The following is a 15,320-nucleotide window of genomic DNA, read 5'->3' as shown; positions in this document are numbered from 1 at the left end:
TTCCCAGCAGACCCTCATAACATGCTTGGCTTGGGAGGATGCTGGTCAGGCCTGGCAGACCCAAGCGTGTTGTGAGGGTCTGCTGGGTCTGCAGAGCTTCAACCATGTCCCGGGTGAGGCGGGGGACATTGAGTCCGAGTGGGCTGTGTTCCGTGCCTCTATTGTTGAGGCGACCAGCCGCAGCTGTGGCTGCAAGGTTGTTGGTGCCTGTCAAGGCGGTAACCCCCAAACTCGCAGTCGCTAAGGCAAAAACTCGGGCATGGAAGGAGTTTGGAGAGGCCATGGAGAATGACTTCCGGATGACTTTAAGGAGATTCTGGTCCACCATCCGGCGGCTCCGGAGGGAAAAGCAGTGCTCCATCAACATTGTGTACAGTGGGGATGGGGGGGCTACTGACCTCGACTTGGGACGTTGTGAGGCGGTGGAGGGAATACTTTGAAGACCTTCTTAATCCCACCAACACGTCTTCCAATGAGGAAGCAGAGTCTGGGGTAGCTGGTGCTGGCTCTCCTATCTCTGGGGCTGAGGTCGCTTTATCAGGCCGTAATCTTCAGCTCTCACTGGAGCGCATTCGCAGCATAGTGTGAAGTGGCTGGGATGAGAATCAGCACCTCCAAATATGAGACCATAGTCCTCAGCCAGAAAAGGGTGGAGTGCCTTCTCTGGGTCGGCAATGAGCTCCTGCCCCAAGTGGAGGAGTTCACGTATCTCGGGGTGTTGTTCACGAGTGAGGGAAAGATGGAGCGGGACATCGACAGGCCGATCAGTGCAGCGTCTGCAGTGATGCGGAATCTGCATCGGTCTGTCGTAGTAAAGAGGGAACTGAGCCAAAAGGCAAAGCTCTCGATTTACCGGTCGATCTATGTTCCTACCCTCATGTTCAGGAGCTGTGGGTAGTGACCACAAGAAAAAGACTGTAAATACAAGTGGCCGAAATGAGTTTTCTCTGCAGGGTGGCCGGGCTTTCCCTTCGAGATCCAGGAAGGGCTCAGAGTAGAGCCGCTGCTCCTCCGTGTCAAGAGGAGCCAGATGAGGAGGCTCAGGCATCTGGTTAGGATGCCTCCTGTACGCCTCCCTGGTGAGGTGTTCCGGGCACGTTCCACTGGAAAGAGGCCCTGGGGATGACCTAAAACATGGTGGATGGACTACATCTTGTGGATGGTCTGGGAATGGCTCGGGAGCCCCCCGGATGAACTGGTGAATGTGGCTGGGGAGAGGGAAGTCTGGGTTTTCCTGCTTAGGCAGGTGCCCCCGCAACCCGACTTAGACAGATAATGGATGGATGGATGGAGGGATGGATGGATGGATGGATGGATGGATGGATGGATGGATGGATGGATGGATGGATGGAAGAAATTTTTTAATTTTATGTGATGGGACGGTTGTAACACTTTTAAAATACATGTTACAACCCACCTTAACCCTGTCAGCCATTGCTAAGCTAACTGTTTTAGCATAGTGGTTTAAAATTATTAAGCAGAAAATTCATCACATTTTACCTAAAAGAAAACAATTTAATTGACTGTAAGTCACATGATTTTATCTTCAATTGTATAAGTGCTAAGCAAAGTTTAGTATTGGTATAAAAAAAAGATACTTTAGTAACTCAAATATAGTTTTTTCTCAATAAAATCTGCATATGCCTGTTTCCAGCCCTGACAGCAGCCATGTGAAATTGAGAAGGAAGTAGAAACTATCACATGACCCCTAGCTCATCTAATCTCAGCCCATGTTACAACCAAACCCATTTATTTCATGTTGATGCACCTGCTTCAAGCACATTTTTAATGCTGTTCATTCATGTTTCCTGCATTTGAAACTGTTCTGCAGATTGATTGGTTGACAGCAGTAGGAGGAGGGGCTTGGACAGGTAGACCTTAAGCAGTTATATCAAAATGTTCTCACCTAACCTCCCCCATCTGGGACACAAACCACACACATCACATCTGAATCAGACACAAAACAAGTCTCTGATGGTGATGATGACGATGATGAAGAATGATTGCAGCGCAGACAGAATAAGTAAAGATGTAGCGACAGCAGCAAACAGAAACATAAAAGTCTTTCACTGTATGTGTGTGTGTTTGTGTGTGTGCATGCGTGTGTGTGTGTGTGAAAGATAAACCACACAGATTACCAGAGTAGTGGGCGAGATGCAGACTGATAGTTGTGGACAAAGTGATGAGAAAAAACTGAGAACTTCAAGTAAACAGAAGAAGTTGGTTTCTTGGGTAAAACTGTGAATTTAATTAATCATTTGCACATCAGCGGTTTATTCTTCACAATCTCTATGTTTATTTCATGTTGATGTTTGAAAAAGACTGTTTATGTTTGTTGGCTAAAAATTAACCACACATATCTGTTAAAGTTCACAATTTCATCAATTTTAATTTATTTTTTAAACCTGGCAAATCCCAAAGAGTAAAACTCTTGCTAAAAAGTAAACGACAGTGACATGTGAAATAAATTGATAAACAGTCCAGATTGTCTAAAGATGCTTCAATAAGGTGACTTCCTGTTTCACACGGTCGGAGCAGGAAGGAAGAAGGCATCTGCCAGCTTGTAGATACGAAACATTTCCTTTGAAACTACGAAGTTGATTGTTTGGTCTGCTGCTCATTCACTGATATTAACACAGGACATTAGTCTAAAACTGAATTATTTCTTGTTTCTGCTGCAGATTTGGTAAGAAAAATCTTCCTAATATTCAAGTCTTCTCGCATGAGATTATTTTTCTCCAATACTTAAACATTCATTTAAAGAATTTTTCTTTTTCTATTTGGTTTCATCTGCAATGGTCATGAAAAATCAATGATAAATGTTTTTAATTTTCAACACAATAAAATCACTGACCTTTAAATGACTGAAATTCAAAATATTTCTTTTCCATCTGGTTTCCAGTGTAAGAGATGAAGGAGGAATGTGGGAGTTTCCTGTCTGTGAACGTGGTGACAGTCAACGTGTTATTGAGTGTCTTCTTTTATACAGGTGAGATGTTTGTTTCTCACTTTCATTTGGAGACAATATTTCAGTTATTTCTACGTTAAAATGGGGATATTGTTTAAATTTTCCACATGTAACATTATGTACATCATTAATCTGGTTTACAGGTGTTTTTGCTGAGTGTTATAAGGACCCACATCTCTTCATCACTGCACCAAAGCAGATGGAAGCACTGAGTGGATCTTGTTTGCTAATCCCATGTAGCTTTAGTGATAGATCAGGAGAAATGTTGGATGGCAACAGAGAAACCTTTGGGGTGTGGATTAAAAGTGACCCAGAATATGGAAATAAACCATATAATATCATTTTTAACAGCAGTGAGTCAGAAAATCCCTTTAATATGACAATAATTGGAAACCTGAAACAGAAAAACTGCACCACTTTGTTTTATAATTTAAACTCAAGTCAGTCAGACACATACTTCTTCAGGATTGAGAACGAAGCGTTCAAGGCAACAGCTTCTTGTGATCCTGTTAATATAACAGTTAAAGGTGAGATTTTATTTTAAATAAACTTTAAAAAATTATTTCTTTCTATCACTTAATTAAATCAAACGTCTTGATAAATAGGCTACATATCATGATGATTTTCTTTGTGAAACATCCACCACCCTAGAGTTTAAGAAATGTTCTTACTGTGTAAAATGTGTGTTTGATATGAAAACCCAGATTCTCCTCAGAGACCCAGAATAGAAATCTCAGGTGATGTGAAGGACCTGAAGGAGAAGGAGTCTGTCACTATAACCTGCTCAGCTTTCACTCCCTGTCCACACTCCCCTCCTGAACTCACCTGGAATCTCCAACAAGACTCTCACAGACAAACAGAGGAAAACACAGATGGAACCTTTACAACTAAAATCCAGCAAAACATCACTCTGTCACACACACATGATGGATACACCATCACATGTTCTGCCAGATATCCTGTAGATGGAGGAAAACGTGTGAAGACATCAGAGACAGAAGAGACTCTCAGTGTTTCATGTAAGTGATCCTGTCAGCACATCATGGTTCAGCTGCTTCTGATCAATAAAGTTCATGTGTATCACATTTTCCTCAGATGCTCCTAAAGACACCTCAGCATCCATCAGTCCATCAGGTTTGGTGTCAGCAGGTAGCTGGGTGAAGCTGAACTGCTCCAGCAGAGCCAAGCGTCCCGTCAGCAGCTTCACCTGGTTCAAGATCAGCACAGAGGGACCCGTTAATGTGTCTGAGGGACCGGTTCACAGCTTCAATGCAACGGATGGAGGAATTTATTACTGTGTGGCTGCAAATAAACTGGGAAACCAGACGTCCCAAGAAATCTATCTTAATATTAAAGGTAAAAAGTTAATTTACTGCAGTCTCAGTCATGGCTGTTTCAGTTTTGTTGAACTAAGGAACCCGTTAATGTGTCTGAGGGACGGTTTACACACAGAGGATGACAAACATGAAAGATATAGAAAGTTACTGTGGGGCTAAAATATTCTCAGTAATCGAATATCATGAAGGATTAATTAAAAAATGAAGGTAAAATCAGAATTCCCTCTTTATTTTTTATGATTCAGTCACTACCAACAGTATGAATATATTAACGTATGTTTGTAACTTTTCTGGTCATTCTCTTTATCTTTGATTTGTTTATTTGTGACTTTCGTGTTTTGCTTTAATGTCAGCAGAGACGTCGCTGATATCAGCCCTAGTTCCTGCAATGATTGCTGTTTGTCTTCTCATCTGCCTGCTTTTAAGTGTTTGGTGAGTATCAGAAATGAAAGCATCTGACACCATGTACCCTCCCTGCAGACCATCAACCCTGGATAAGCTAAAACAGCTTATGGAGAATGAATGAATGAATCAGTGAATGAATGAATGAATGAATGAATGAATGAGTGAGTGAATGAATGAATGAATGAATGAATGAATGAGTGAGTGAATGAATGAATGAATGAATAAATGGATGAAATTATCCTCAGTTTAAGGTAAGAAAGTTAATACTTAATCTCCCCATTTTGTTTGTGCACCAACTAAATATTTACATTTATTGTGTCTACATTGGTTCACTGTAAAATAAATGTTTGTTTTATTCATTCTGTCATTCAGTCCTTTAGTTTCCATCCATTTGGAGTTAAAACAGTGACAGCTAATATTGGTGTTGGAAAAAAAAATTTGGTTTTGAAAAAAATTAAAAGTGGACATAAAACAGAAACACTAATATTGACTAATTGTTTTGAGACTCAAAGAAGATGCACAGATAAATGACTAAGCTAAAAAATACAGATGTTAAATCTCTAAATCAGTGGTGCTGTGCAGATATTAGGTAGGCAGGTTTACCTTTTAGGAGTCATCATAAACATGTTCTGAGATACAAATCAGAGCAGGACTCTTCTCTAACCACATGGCTGACAGGTAATAGAAAAGATCTACTTAGAAATGCAGGGGTGGGTCTAGAAATGTTTTGATGAGGGGGCCAAACACACATCATGGATATTCATTCAGATTAGCAGCAAACATTGGCTAAATGAAGCTTTCTCCAGCACACCTCTGCCAAACCAATAAACTGTATTAAACAGTTAAAACTAAATGTAGTTAGTGACTTAGGCAAGGCAAGGCAGGGCAGTTTATTTGTATAGCACATTTCATATACAGGGCAATTCAAAGTGCTTTACATAAAACAAAAGCATTACAGATATTAAGAAATAGTAAAAGGCATCAACACATGATCACAATAAAATAATAAATTACATTAAAATGATTTTAAGCAAGATAAGTTAAAAAAGTTTCCGTGCAGATTTCATGCATAGGCGCATGAGAAAAGAAATGTTTTTAACCTGGATTTAAAAATGTCTACATTTGGTGAAAGTTTAATCTCCACTGGCATTTTGTTCCACTTGTTTGCAGCATAACAGCTAAATGCTGCTTCTCCATGTTTAGTCTGGAATCTGGTTTAGACTAGTTGACCAGAGTCTTTGGATCTAAGAGCTCTGCTATGTTTATATTCTCTGAACATAGCACAGATGTATTCTGGGCCTAAACCTTTCTGGGATTTGTAAACAATCAGAAGGGTTTTAAAATCTATTCTGTGACTGACTGGAAGCCAGTGTAAAGATTTCAAAACTGGTGTGATGTTGTTAGATCTCTTAGTCCTGGTTAAAACTCTAGCAGCAGCGTTTTGGATGAGTTGCAGATGTTTAATGCTCTTTTTAGGAAGTCCTGTTAAAAGACCATTACAGTAATCCAGTCTACTGGAGATGAATGCATGGATGAGTTTCTCTTGGTCTTTCTGGGAAACTAAACTTTTAATTCTGTTAATGTTTCTGAGCTGGTAAAAAGCTTCTTAGTGAAAGCTTTGATGTGGCTGCTGAAAGTCAGATCTGAGTCTATTAACACTCCCAGGTTACGAACTTGGTTGGTGATTTTAAGAGCCCGAGTCTCCAGGTGTTTGCCAATGCTGACCCTCTTCTCTTTGCTACCAAACAGAATAATCTCAGTTTTGTCTTCATTTAATTGTAGAAAATTCTCCCTCATCCAGGTGTTTATTTGCTCCAGACACTGACACATTAAGTCTATTGGACTGCAGTCATCTGGTGACAGAGACACATAAAGTTGTGTATCATCAGCATAACTTTGATAATTAATGCTATAGTTCTGTAATATTTGACCCAAAGGGAGCATACAAGTTGAACAGAAGAGGTCCAAGGACTGACCCCTGGGGGACTCCACAAGTCATGGCCACTCGCTCGGATTCATAGCTACCGATCGTAACAAAATAACTCTGGCTTTCTAAAAAGGACCTGAACCAGTTAAGGACCTCTCCAGAAAGTCCAACCCAGTTTTCCAGCCTGTGCAAGAGGATTCTGTGATCTACAGTGACAAACGCAGCACTGAGATCCAACAGAACCAGGACTGATACTTGACCAGAATCAGTATTCAACCTAATGTCATTTAACACTTTGACCAGAGCTGTTTCAGGGCTGTGATGAGGTCGGAAGCCGGACTGAAATTTATCAAGATTTCCACTTTCATTTAAAAAGTCATTAAGCTGGTGAAATACAACTTTCTCAATAATCTTGGAAATAAAAGAGAGGTTAGAGACAGGTCTATAGTTGTTCATTATAGAGGCGTCTAGAGTCCTTTTCTTTAGGAGTGGCTTAATAGCAGCTATCTTTAGTGACTTGGGAAAAATGCCTGATGCCAGTGAGCTGTTAACTATCAGTAGGAGATCACTTTCTACTGAGGTAAAAACTGTTTTTAAAAAGTCGGATGGTATCATGTCAAGAGTGCATGTTGTTGATTTCAAATGCCAAACTGTTTCTTGTAGGATTTTTAAATCAACCATTTTAAATTGCGACATAACATCAGAATTATTTCCGGGTTTTAGACACAGTATAGTTTTCTTGTGTGATTGTGTGGAATTAATATTTTGCCTAATTGTTTTCATTTTTTGGCTGAAAAAGTTGGCAAATTGGTTGCATTTCTCAGTGGAAAGGAGCTCTGGGCTTATCTGTATAGGAGGATTTGTAAGTTTTTCAATCATAGCAAACAGAGTGCGAGAATTGTTGACATTCCTGTTGAGCATTTCAGATAAATGCAGCTCTCTGGCCTTGCACAGCTCATTGTGATAGTTACGCAGGCTTTGTTTGTAAAGTTCATAGTGAATTTAAAGTTTATTTTTCCGCCATTTCCGCTCAGATTTTCTGCATTCTCTTTTTAGGCTGGTAACCACAGTGGTGTTTCTCCATGGTGTTTTCTGTTTGCTCAAAGTGCTCTTGACTCTTATCGGTGCAGCAGCATCCATTACATTCAAGACTTTCAGATTGAAATGATCCAGGAATCCATCAACTGACTCTGCACTGGTTGTTGGTAACATAGCTATGGCCTCCACAAACTTAGCACTTGTTCTTTCATTAATGTACCTCTTCCTAACCGAGGAGCAGGTTGGTTGGACATTCTGAGTGATCAGTAAATCAAACAAAATACAAAAATGGTCAGACAAGGCCAAGTCAGTGACTGCAACAGAAGAAATATCAACACCCTGAAATAACCAGGTCCAGAATGTGACCTCGAATGTGGGTCGGTTCTTTTACATGTTGCCACAAACCAAACATGTCCAATATGGAACAAAATTCCTTGACATTACCATCCATCATGTTATTTATGTGAATGTTAAAATCCCCAGTTATGATGAAATGGTTAAAATCAGTAGAGATAACCGACAATAATTCAGAAAATTCATCAATAAAATTTACACTGTGTCCTGGACCTCTGATGATTAGAAATAGGATTTTAGGAATGCCCCTTAAAATAAAACTAAGATATTCAAAAGAAGTAAAATCACCAAATAAAATTTCTTTACACTGGAATGAATCTTTAAATAAGGCAGCTTCTCCTCCCCCTTTCCTCCCGTTTCGACATTTATTCATAAAACTAAAATGAGGGGGTGCTGTTTCATTAAGAACTGTAGCACCTGTGTCTTCTGTTAACCATGTTTCTGTTAGAAAAAGAAAATCTAAACTGTGAGAAATGATGAAGTCATTAACTAACAGTGACTTGTTGGACAGAGATCTAACATTAAGTACAGCTAGCTTTATGAAGTTTACACTAGGTCTCTGTTGTATTCTGAGTTATACAAGGTACAGTTAACAGATTAGATCGATTCACCCCACACACTGACTGTGTTCGATTCCTTATTTTACTAACTAACACAGGAATCCTACTGGGTCCAGGTCTGCCAGGATAGATGATCTAAGAGGAGGATGAGGAGGGGGAGCCCTGTTTCTTGGTAGATGGTGGTCGCTGGGGTTCAGACCGGGACAGAGACATCCTTTGAAGACCTTGGGTGATGTGGAGAAGAGGGTCTGGTGAGGGGGGAGAGCTGGGAGTTGATAGCCTCTCTGCTGTATAATTCTCTCTTATCTGTACACTCATGTTTGGGTTTGCCGTCCCAACAGCATGACGCAAGTGTGCACCAAGTAATCTGCATCCAGTTAGATTTGGATGCACACCATCAGATCTGAATCGCTCCTTACAGTTCCAAAAGATATTGAAGTTATCAATTAACTTTATCCCATGGGTGATACATGCGTTTAATAACCATGTGTTCAGGCCAAGAAGTCTATTGAAAAGTTCAATTCCTTTACCCGCTGTAAGAATGGGTCCTGAAATGTAAACATGGTGCTCCAAACTGACACAATCTTTCCAACAGCTGAGAAAAGTCTTTCTTCAGGATCTCAAAGCCAGTTTTGCTCCTCAGAATATCAAAAGACCCTGTGTGGACAATAATCTTCATACCATCTGGATGTGAAGACAGAATGGTCGGCAACATCTCTGTCAGTTCCCTGACTGATGTATCAAAAAGTGTTAAATTTTCTGTCTTTGCCATCCTCACATGTTGTTATGGAGTCCCCAATCAGAATTGCGTCTATTTTTTGTGTGTGGAGGGGCCGATAGCTTCTCTAGTCCTCCTGTTTGTGGAATTTTGGCCTCTCCTCCTGGTCTGGTTAGCCTGGGCTGAGTTTTACGACTATTTCTTGAGTTTTTATAGATCCTTGCATTACATTCATTATCATTCATTTTAATATGGGTCAATACATCCTATTTATTATGCAGTGAGACTTCAGGTGGTGGAGTGAGTGCTTGAGCTATAAATTTGCTGCTGGATTTACCTCTGCGACGAATAACATCAGACCAGGTTCTGGCCGGGGTTGATGACTTTGGTTTGGCACCAACACTGTTCCAGTAGGAGAGATCAGGGTTAGGAGACATCATTCCACTAGTTCTCCAATGGCAATCAACTAAATTTATAAAAATTTAGTAAAAAAGTCATACCTGCGGTACAAGTGTTCCCCTGAACTGTCTCCCACCATATTGTAGCCAGAACAGAGAGTTGAAACTGAAGATTACCATCATTGATAGAAAACTGTCACAGTAAAAAATAATTTTGAAAACACTGCCATCATTAACTGAGTTTATTTTTCGGTGTAAATAAAGTTTCTCAGTGTGTGATTCAACACCAATGTTTCTGTTTTTAGTTCAAGTTTGATTTTTTTTCAAAGTTAAATTTTACCTTGAGCTCCAGTCTTAGATGTCACTGTTTTATCTCCGTACCTCAGCAGCCTGAAACAGCAGAATTATTCTGACAGCTCTCTCATGTTTTCCAGCTACTTTAAGTACAAACATCCAACTTCAGTACAGACTCAGGTGGGTAAATGTTTAACTCAGTACTGCCTTGTGTGTGTGACTGTATAATACAACTTGTGAGAGTTTCTACAAGCCCCATGTCTGCAGGTTAGACAGTTTCACATCAATATTATGGAAAATATGGTGAGTATCAGGCAGGTTGGATCCAAAGTAATGGAGCATAGGGACAAACGGGTAATCTAGAAGAACCGAGGACTAAGATATACCTTATAATGGTAGAATATGCTTTATAGTACATTCACAGCAAATGAATGTTAAGAAAGATCCTCACTTTACTCCAGCCCCTTTCGGTTTGATGGTTACCATAGAAACAATGTATCTTAGTAACTTACAGTTATCATGTTACATTAATGAGTTGCTTTGTATCTGTTATTTAAAGTAGTTTTAAGATTTGTTTAGACAAAAACCCAGATCTGAAAAGTATAAATATGTGTTTTTTTTCAATGAAATAGAAAAAAAATTACATAGAAATTTACTCTCACATTTTCAGAGAAGTTTTGCCCCACCAGCCTCGCCTGTACTGAGGAGTCTGAGCATCAGCTCTAATTTACTCCACTGTGAACAGTTTAGAACAGTCTAGATCAAAATGTTTTAGGTTTATGTGACTGGTAGGTCACAAAATTCCTACATCCAGAGCTAATCCCAGGGGCGGAGTTAAACTATTGAAACAGACATTTTATATGAAGGGTTTCTAGTGTAGGTCAATTATTCTGAGTGTTTATGGGTACTATAGTTGATGCAGTCTCTATAACACACAGAAGGTATAATTCAAAAGGCAACAAAAGAAAGTAAAAAAGCATCCTTTGGTAAATAGATATACCAACTGGAGGGCTATCATATATCTACATATAACGTGGTTACATTTGCCTGCTTCCTGCATAAAAACATAGAAACCAACTTTTTGATGGAGTTAACTAATGCTAGTGCTAAGTTGGTCCACAGTAAAGTAGCCTACAACCAAGAGCTACAATCCAGTATCATGCACACTTTAATAGCTTGCTCGGTATTCCTGCGCCTTTCACTCCCAGTGATGTTGAAATAATCTCAGCGCTGATAGGCAGTTGTAACACCAATTATTACACCAAAAGTATATTTACATCCATTGCACTCCACTTACATGAGGTTAAAAAACAAACAAACAAAAAAAACCACTTCATTCACTTTTCGTGCGAATGTAGAATTAGTCTATAGTATCTAAAATTGTCTGACATATTATGAAAGAAATAAAAGAAAATGTGCACTGTGCTAAAATGCACATGTGCAAAATGTGCATTTTAATATAGAAAATATAAAAAGATATTCTGTAGAGCAATGTTCTGTTTAGTTTGAAGTAGTGGTGGTCTCACATATTCTAGATTTGTTCATGCTTTCTATACAACCAGTAAAGACACTGAAAATCACTTTATTACTTGTGTCTGTTAAATAATCAAACCGATAATTACAGATTGAAGTTTTTGTTGCACTTAGAAATCTTCGCAGGTGATCTAGAAATCATTGAGCTGCCAGTATTTCAATCAAATATAGTATAAATGTCATTAAGGGACCAATTAGTTAAAGGTGGGTGATTGTTTAATGGTGTCTGAAGGATTAAGCTCATTATTTCATGTTGTAACATTTTCCCACAGAGTGGAAATCAAACACAGGAAGAAATATTTTATGAAGAAATGAACCACTTCAAGCACAGACCTGAACCTTCATCCACCTCAGTGCAGGACAGCAGTCAGCAGCAGGACATTCTGTGTTTACAGGTCAACATGTCTGAGCCAGAAAATAGCTCAACACTGACGGCTGACGTCCCAAAGGATCACAACATTCAGGTGAGGAAAGTATCTCCTGTCATCTGATCATCCATAATGACTGTGACCTATATTCATTATTTAATCAGGTGTAAAAGAATCCAGCTCACTACATGTTTTGTTCAACACATTTTTCCACAGAGTCAAACAAATGACAAGCTGGATTTTCTAATGCCAGCCCATAAAACAAATGAAGAATGCCTTTATGAAGTTATGAACTTCTTCGAGCGGAGACCTGAACCTTCATCTGTCTCAGTGCAGGACGGCAGACAGCAGCAGCAGGAAGAAAAGAAGAAAGAGTCAAAGCCAGATAGCAGCTTAACACAGACCACCAATGACCCAAACCACCTCTATGCTTCTGTCAAGAAAAACATAACATCTCTTGTTTGATTACATGTATTTACTTTTTCTTTCACAGGTAAATAATTTAGTTAGAATTTATAAATAATCTGTTGTTTTAACTCCTCCCAGGAAGCTTTAAACCTCCTCTCCCTGCATCTTGCACAGCTTTGTCTCTCATGATAATATTATTGTTCATGCATGTGTGCTTACTGTCATGGTCTGTTAACTTTTGCTTCTAGGTTAGCTTCCTGTTAGATTTACATTTTTAATTTTGTATTATTTCCTCCATCTGTTCTCTGGTTTTCATTTTAGGCTGTCTTTAAGTTCAGGTTAAGTTTCCTGTGTGTTGGTCTTGCTTCAGGTTTTATTTATCAGAGTTTATCCTCTTGTGTATTCTGTTGTCTTTACTTCCTGCTCCCGTTACACACGGTTGTCAGTTGATTGCCACACCTGTCACTCACACACACACACACACACACACACACACACACACACACACACACACACACACACACACACACACACACACACACACACACACACACATGCATGCATGCAAATGGTTGATTTAAAAATCCTACAAGAAACAGTTTGGCATTTGAAATCAACAACATGCACTCTGGACATGATACCATTCGACTTTATAAAAACAGTTTTTACCTCAGTAGAAAGTGATCTCCTACTGATAGTTAACAGCTCACTGGCATCAGGCATTTTTCCCAAGTCACTAAAGATAGCTGCTATTAAGCCACTCCTAAAGAAAAGGACTCTAGATGCCTCTATAATGAACAACTATAGACCTGTCTCTAACCTCTCTTTTATTTCCAAGATTATTGAGAAAGTTGTATTTCACCAGCTTAATGAGTTTTTAAATGAAAGTGGAAATCTTGATAAATTGCAGTCCGGCTTCTGACCTCATCACAGCACTGAAACAGCTCTGGTCAAAGTGTTAAATGACATTAGGTTGAATACTGACTCTGGTCAAGTATCAGTCCTGGTTCTGTTGGATCTCAGTGTTGCATTTGATACTGTAGATCACAGAATCCTGTTGCATAGGCTGGAAAACTGGGTTGGACTTTCAGGAGCGGGCCTTAACTGGTTCAGGTCCTGTTTATAAGGCCGGAGTTATTTTGTTGCGATCAGCGGCTATGAATCCGAGCGAGTGGCCATGACTTGTGGAGTCCCCCAGGGGTCAGTCCTTGGACCTCTTCTGTTCAACTTGTATATGCTCCCTTTGGGTCAAATATTACAGAACTATAGCATTAATTATCAAAGTTATGCTGATGATACACAACTTTATGTGTCTCTGTCACCAGATGACTGCAGTCCAATAGACTTAATGTGTCAGTGTCTGGAGCAAATAAACACCTGGATGAGGGAGAATTTTCTACAATTAAATGAAGACAAAACTGAGATTATTCTGTTTGGTAGCAAAGAGAAGAGGGTCAGCATTGGCAAATACCTGGAGACCCGGGCTCTTAAAGTCACCGACCAAGTTCGTAACCTTGGAGTGTTGATAGACTCAGACCTGACTTTCAGCAGCCACATCAAAGCTTTCACTAGGACAGCTTTTTACCAGCTCAGTAACATCAACAGAATTAAAAGGTTAGTCTCCCAGAAAGACCAAGAGAAACTTATTCATGCATTCATTACTGTAATGTTTTTTCAAAAGGACTTCCTTAAAAGAGCATTAAACATTTGCAGCTCATTCAAAATGCTAAGAACTAAGAGATCTAACCACATCACACCAGTTTTGAAATCTTTACACTGGCTTCCTGTCAGTCACAGATTAGATTTTAAAACCCTTCTGATTATTTACAAATCCCAGAATGTCCTGGATCTTCCCCGGGGCCTCCTTCCGGTGCACGCAACACCTCACCAGGGAGGCTTTCAAGAACTGTTTTGGTGCTGGCTTCTACCTGATGCCAAACGAAACCTGACGCTCCCAAGGTATGGCTCTATGATGATGAATACTTTTTTCTTAATTTTTTACTTATTTACTTTTCTTAATTTTAGCATTTATTCAGCACAGAAAGGGTTAAAGGTAGATTACTGCCAGATTTTTTGTCTAAGTGAAAGTGCACAAATACATTTTGGGTGAAGTGTGCTTCAGGTTTTGATTGGTTACTTTTATAAACTCAGCATACTAAAGGGTGCTGGACAGCCTATTAAAAATGTCTTCAAAGAGTCACCTCAGGGGGGAATAATTCCTATACAAAACATGCATGGTGTACTCCATAACAACACAAGTGGAACATGGTATATTTATAAACAGATGTTTATATTTTTCTTTCGCTATTTGAAAAAAACTTGTAAAACTAATGCAGCGATAAAAGACATGGGATCATAAATTGCTTTGTGCTGTCATTTACAGACTGGCTGCGACTGCACACAGGACTGTTTCTGGAAATGCTCAAAGTGTTCAAAGTTTAAAGCAGACCAGGAAGAGAGCCAAACTCTGGGCAGACAGATGGATGGTATAGTCATGGCCACCTCCATTATTCTGGCAATTAGCCTCAGTGTTTACATCAAGTTTACATTACTTAACATTCTGTACCTGGTAGCTTCTAAAAATACTGTATTCTCAGTCTGCTTAATACTGTAGAGCCATGGTTGAAATACCATAAAATCACATTCTTCCATCTACAGGTAACATGGAGCGCATCACAGCCTTGGTCCACCACCATGTTCCACAGGCTCGTCTCATTGAAGCCATTGGCCAGGAGCCCACTTTCCTGCTCCCGAATCATAACTTTCAGCCACGGGCCTATGCCAGCCTCTTCAGAGAGTTGGAGGAAACCCTCTTGGACATCGGCCTCAGCAGCTTTGGTGTGTCTGACACATCACTGGAAGAGGTATGCAGTGATAAAACCTTAAGAAATTGATTATTTTAAAAAAGAAATCTACAGTTGGCTTATTTAACATAAACACAGTGTTGCCTGTGGAGATAAAATATAATTTAAAGGAAATGTGATATAAAGCATAAAAGAAAGAAAGTATTGG

General features: G+C 39.5%; 1 protein-coding gene across 2 annotated transcripts; it reads left to right on the top strand.

Moving 5' to 3' along the window:
* The first annotated feature begins 2,602 nt into the window (after positions 1–2,602).
* Positions 2,603–14,989, top strand: LOC121628559 (B-cell receptor CD22-like). Of its 2 annotated transcripts, none has more exons than XM_041967640.1 (12): positions 2,603–2,686; positions 2,903–2,989; positions 3,112–3,495; positions 3,673–3,987; positions 4,064–4,324; positions 4,662–4,737; positions 10,140–10,179; positions 11,805–11,996; positions 12,117–12,393; positions 14,146–14,267; positions 14,692–14,794; positions 14,967–14,989. In XM_041967640.1, exons 2-9 carry the CDS (start codon positions 2,911–2,913, stop codon positions 12,363–12,365), a joined length of 1,596 nt encoding a protein of 531 aa, XP_041823574.1. In that variant the 5' UTR covers positions 2,603–2,686; positions 2,903–2,910; the 3' UTR covers positions 12,366–12,393; positions 14,146–14,267; positions 14,692–14,794; positions 14,967–14,989. The 2 variants fall into 2 exon arrangements, with proteins under 2 accessions (XP_041823574.1, XP_041823573.1); XM_041967639.1 differs by having other exon boundaries at positions 4,659–4,737.
* Positions 14,990–15,320: the final 331 nt, after the last annotated feature.

This window comes from Melanotaenia boesemani, chromosome 18 (assembly GCF_017639745.1).
Source record: "Melanotaenia boesemani isolate fMelBoe1 chromosome 18, fMelBoe1.pri, whole genome shotgun sequence".
NCBI lineage: Eukaryota > Metazoa > Chordata > Actinopteri > Atheriniformes > Melanotaeniidae > Melanotaenia > Melanotaenia boesemani.
The sequence above is the reverse complement of the archived record's forward strand: the minus strand, read 5'-3'. Positions and strand labels throughout refer to the sequence as shown.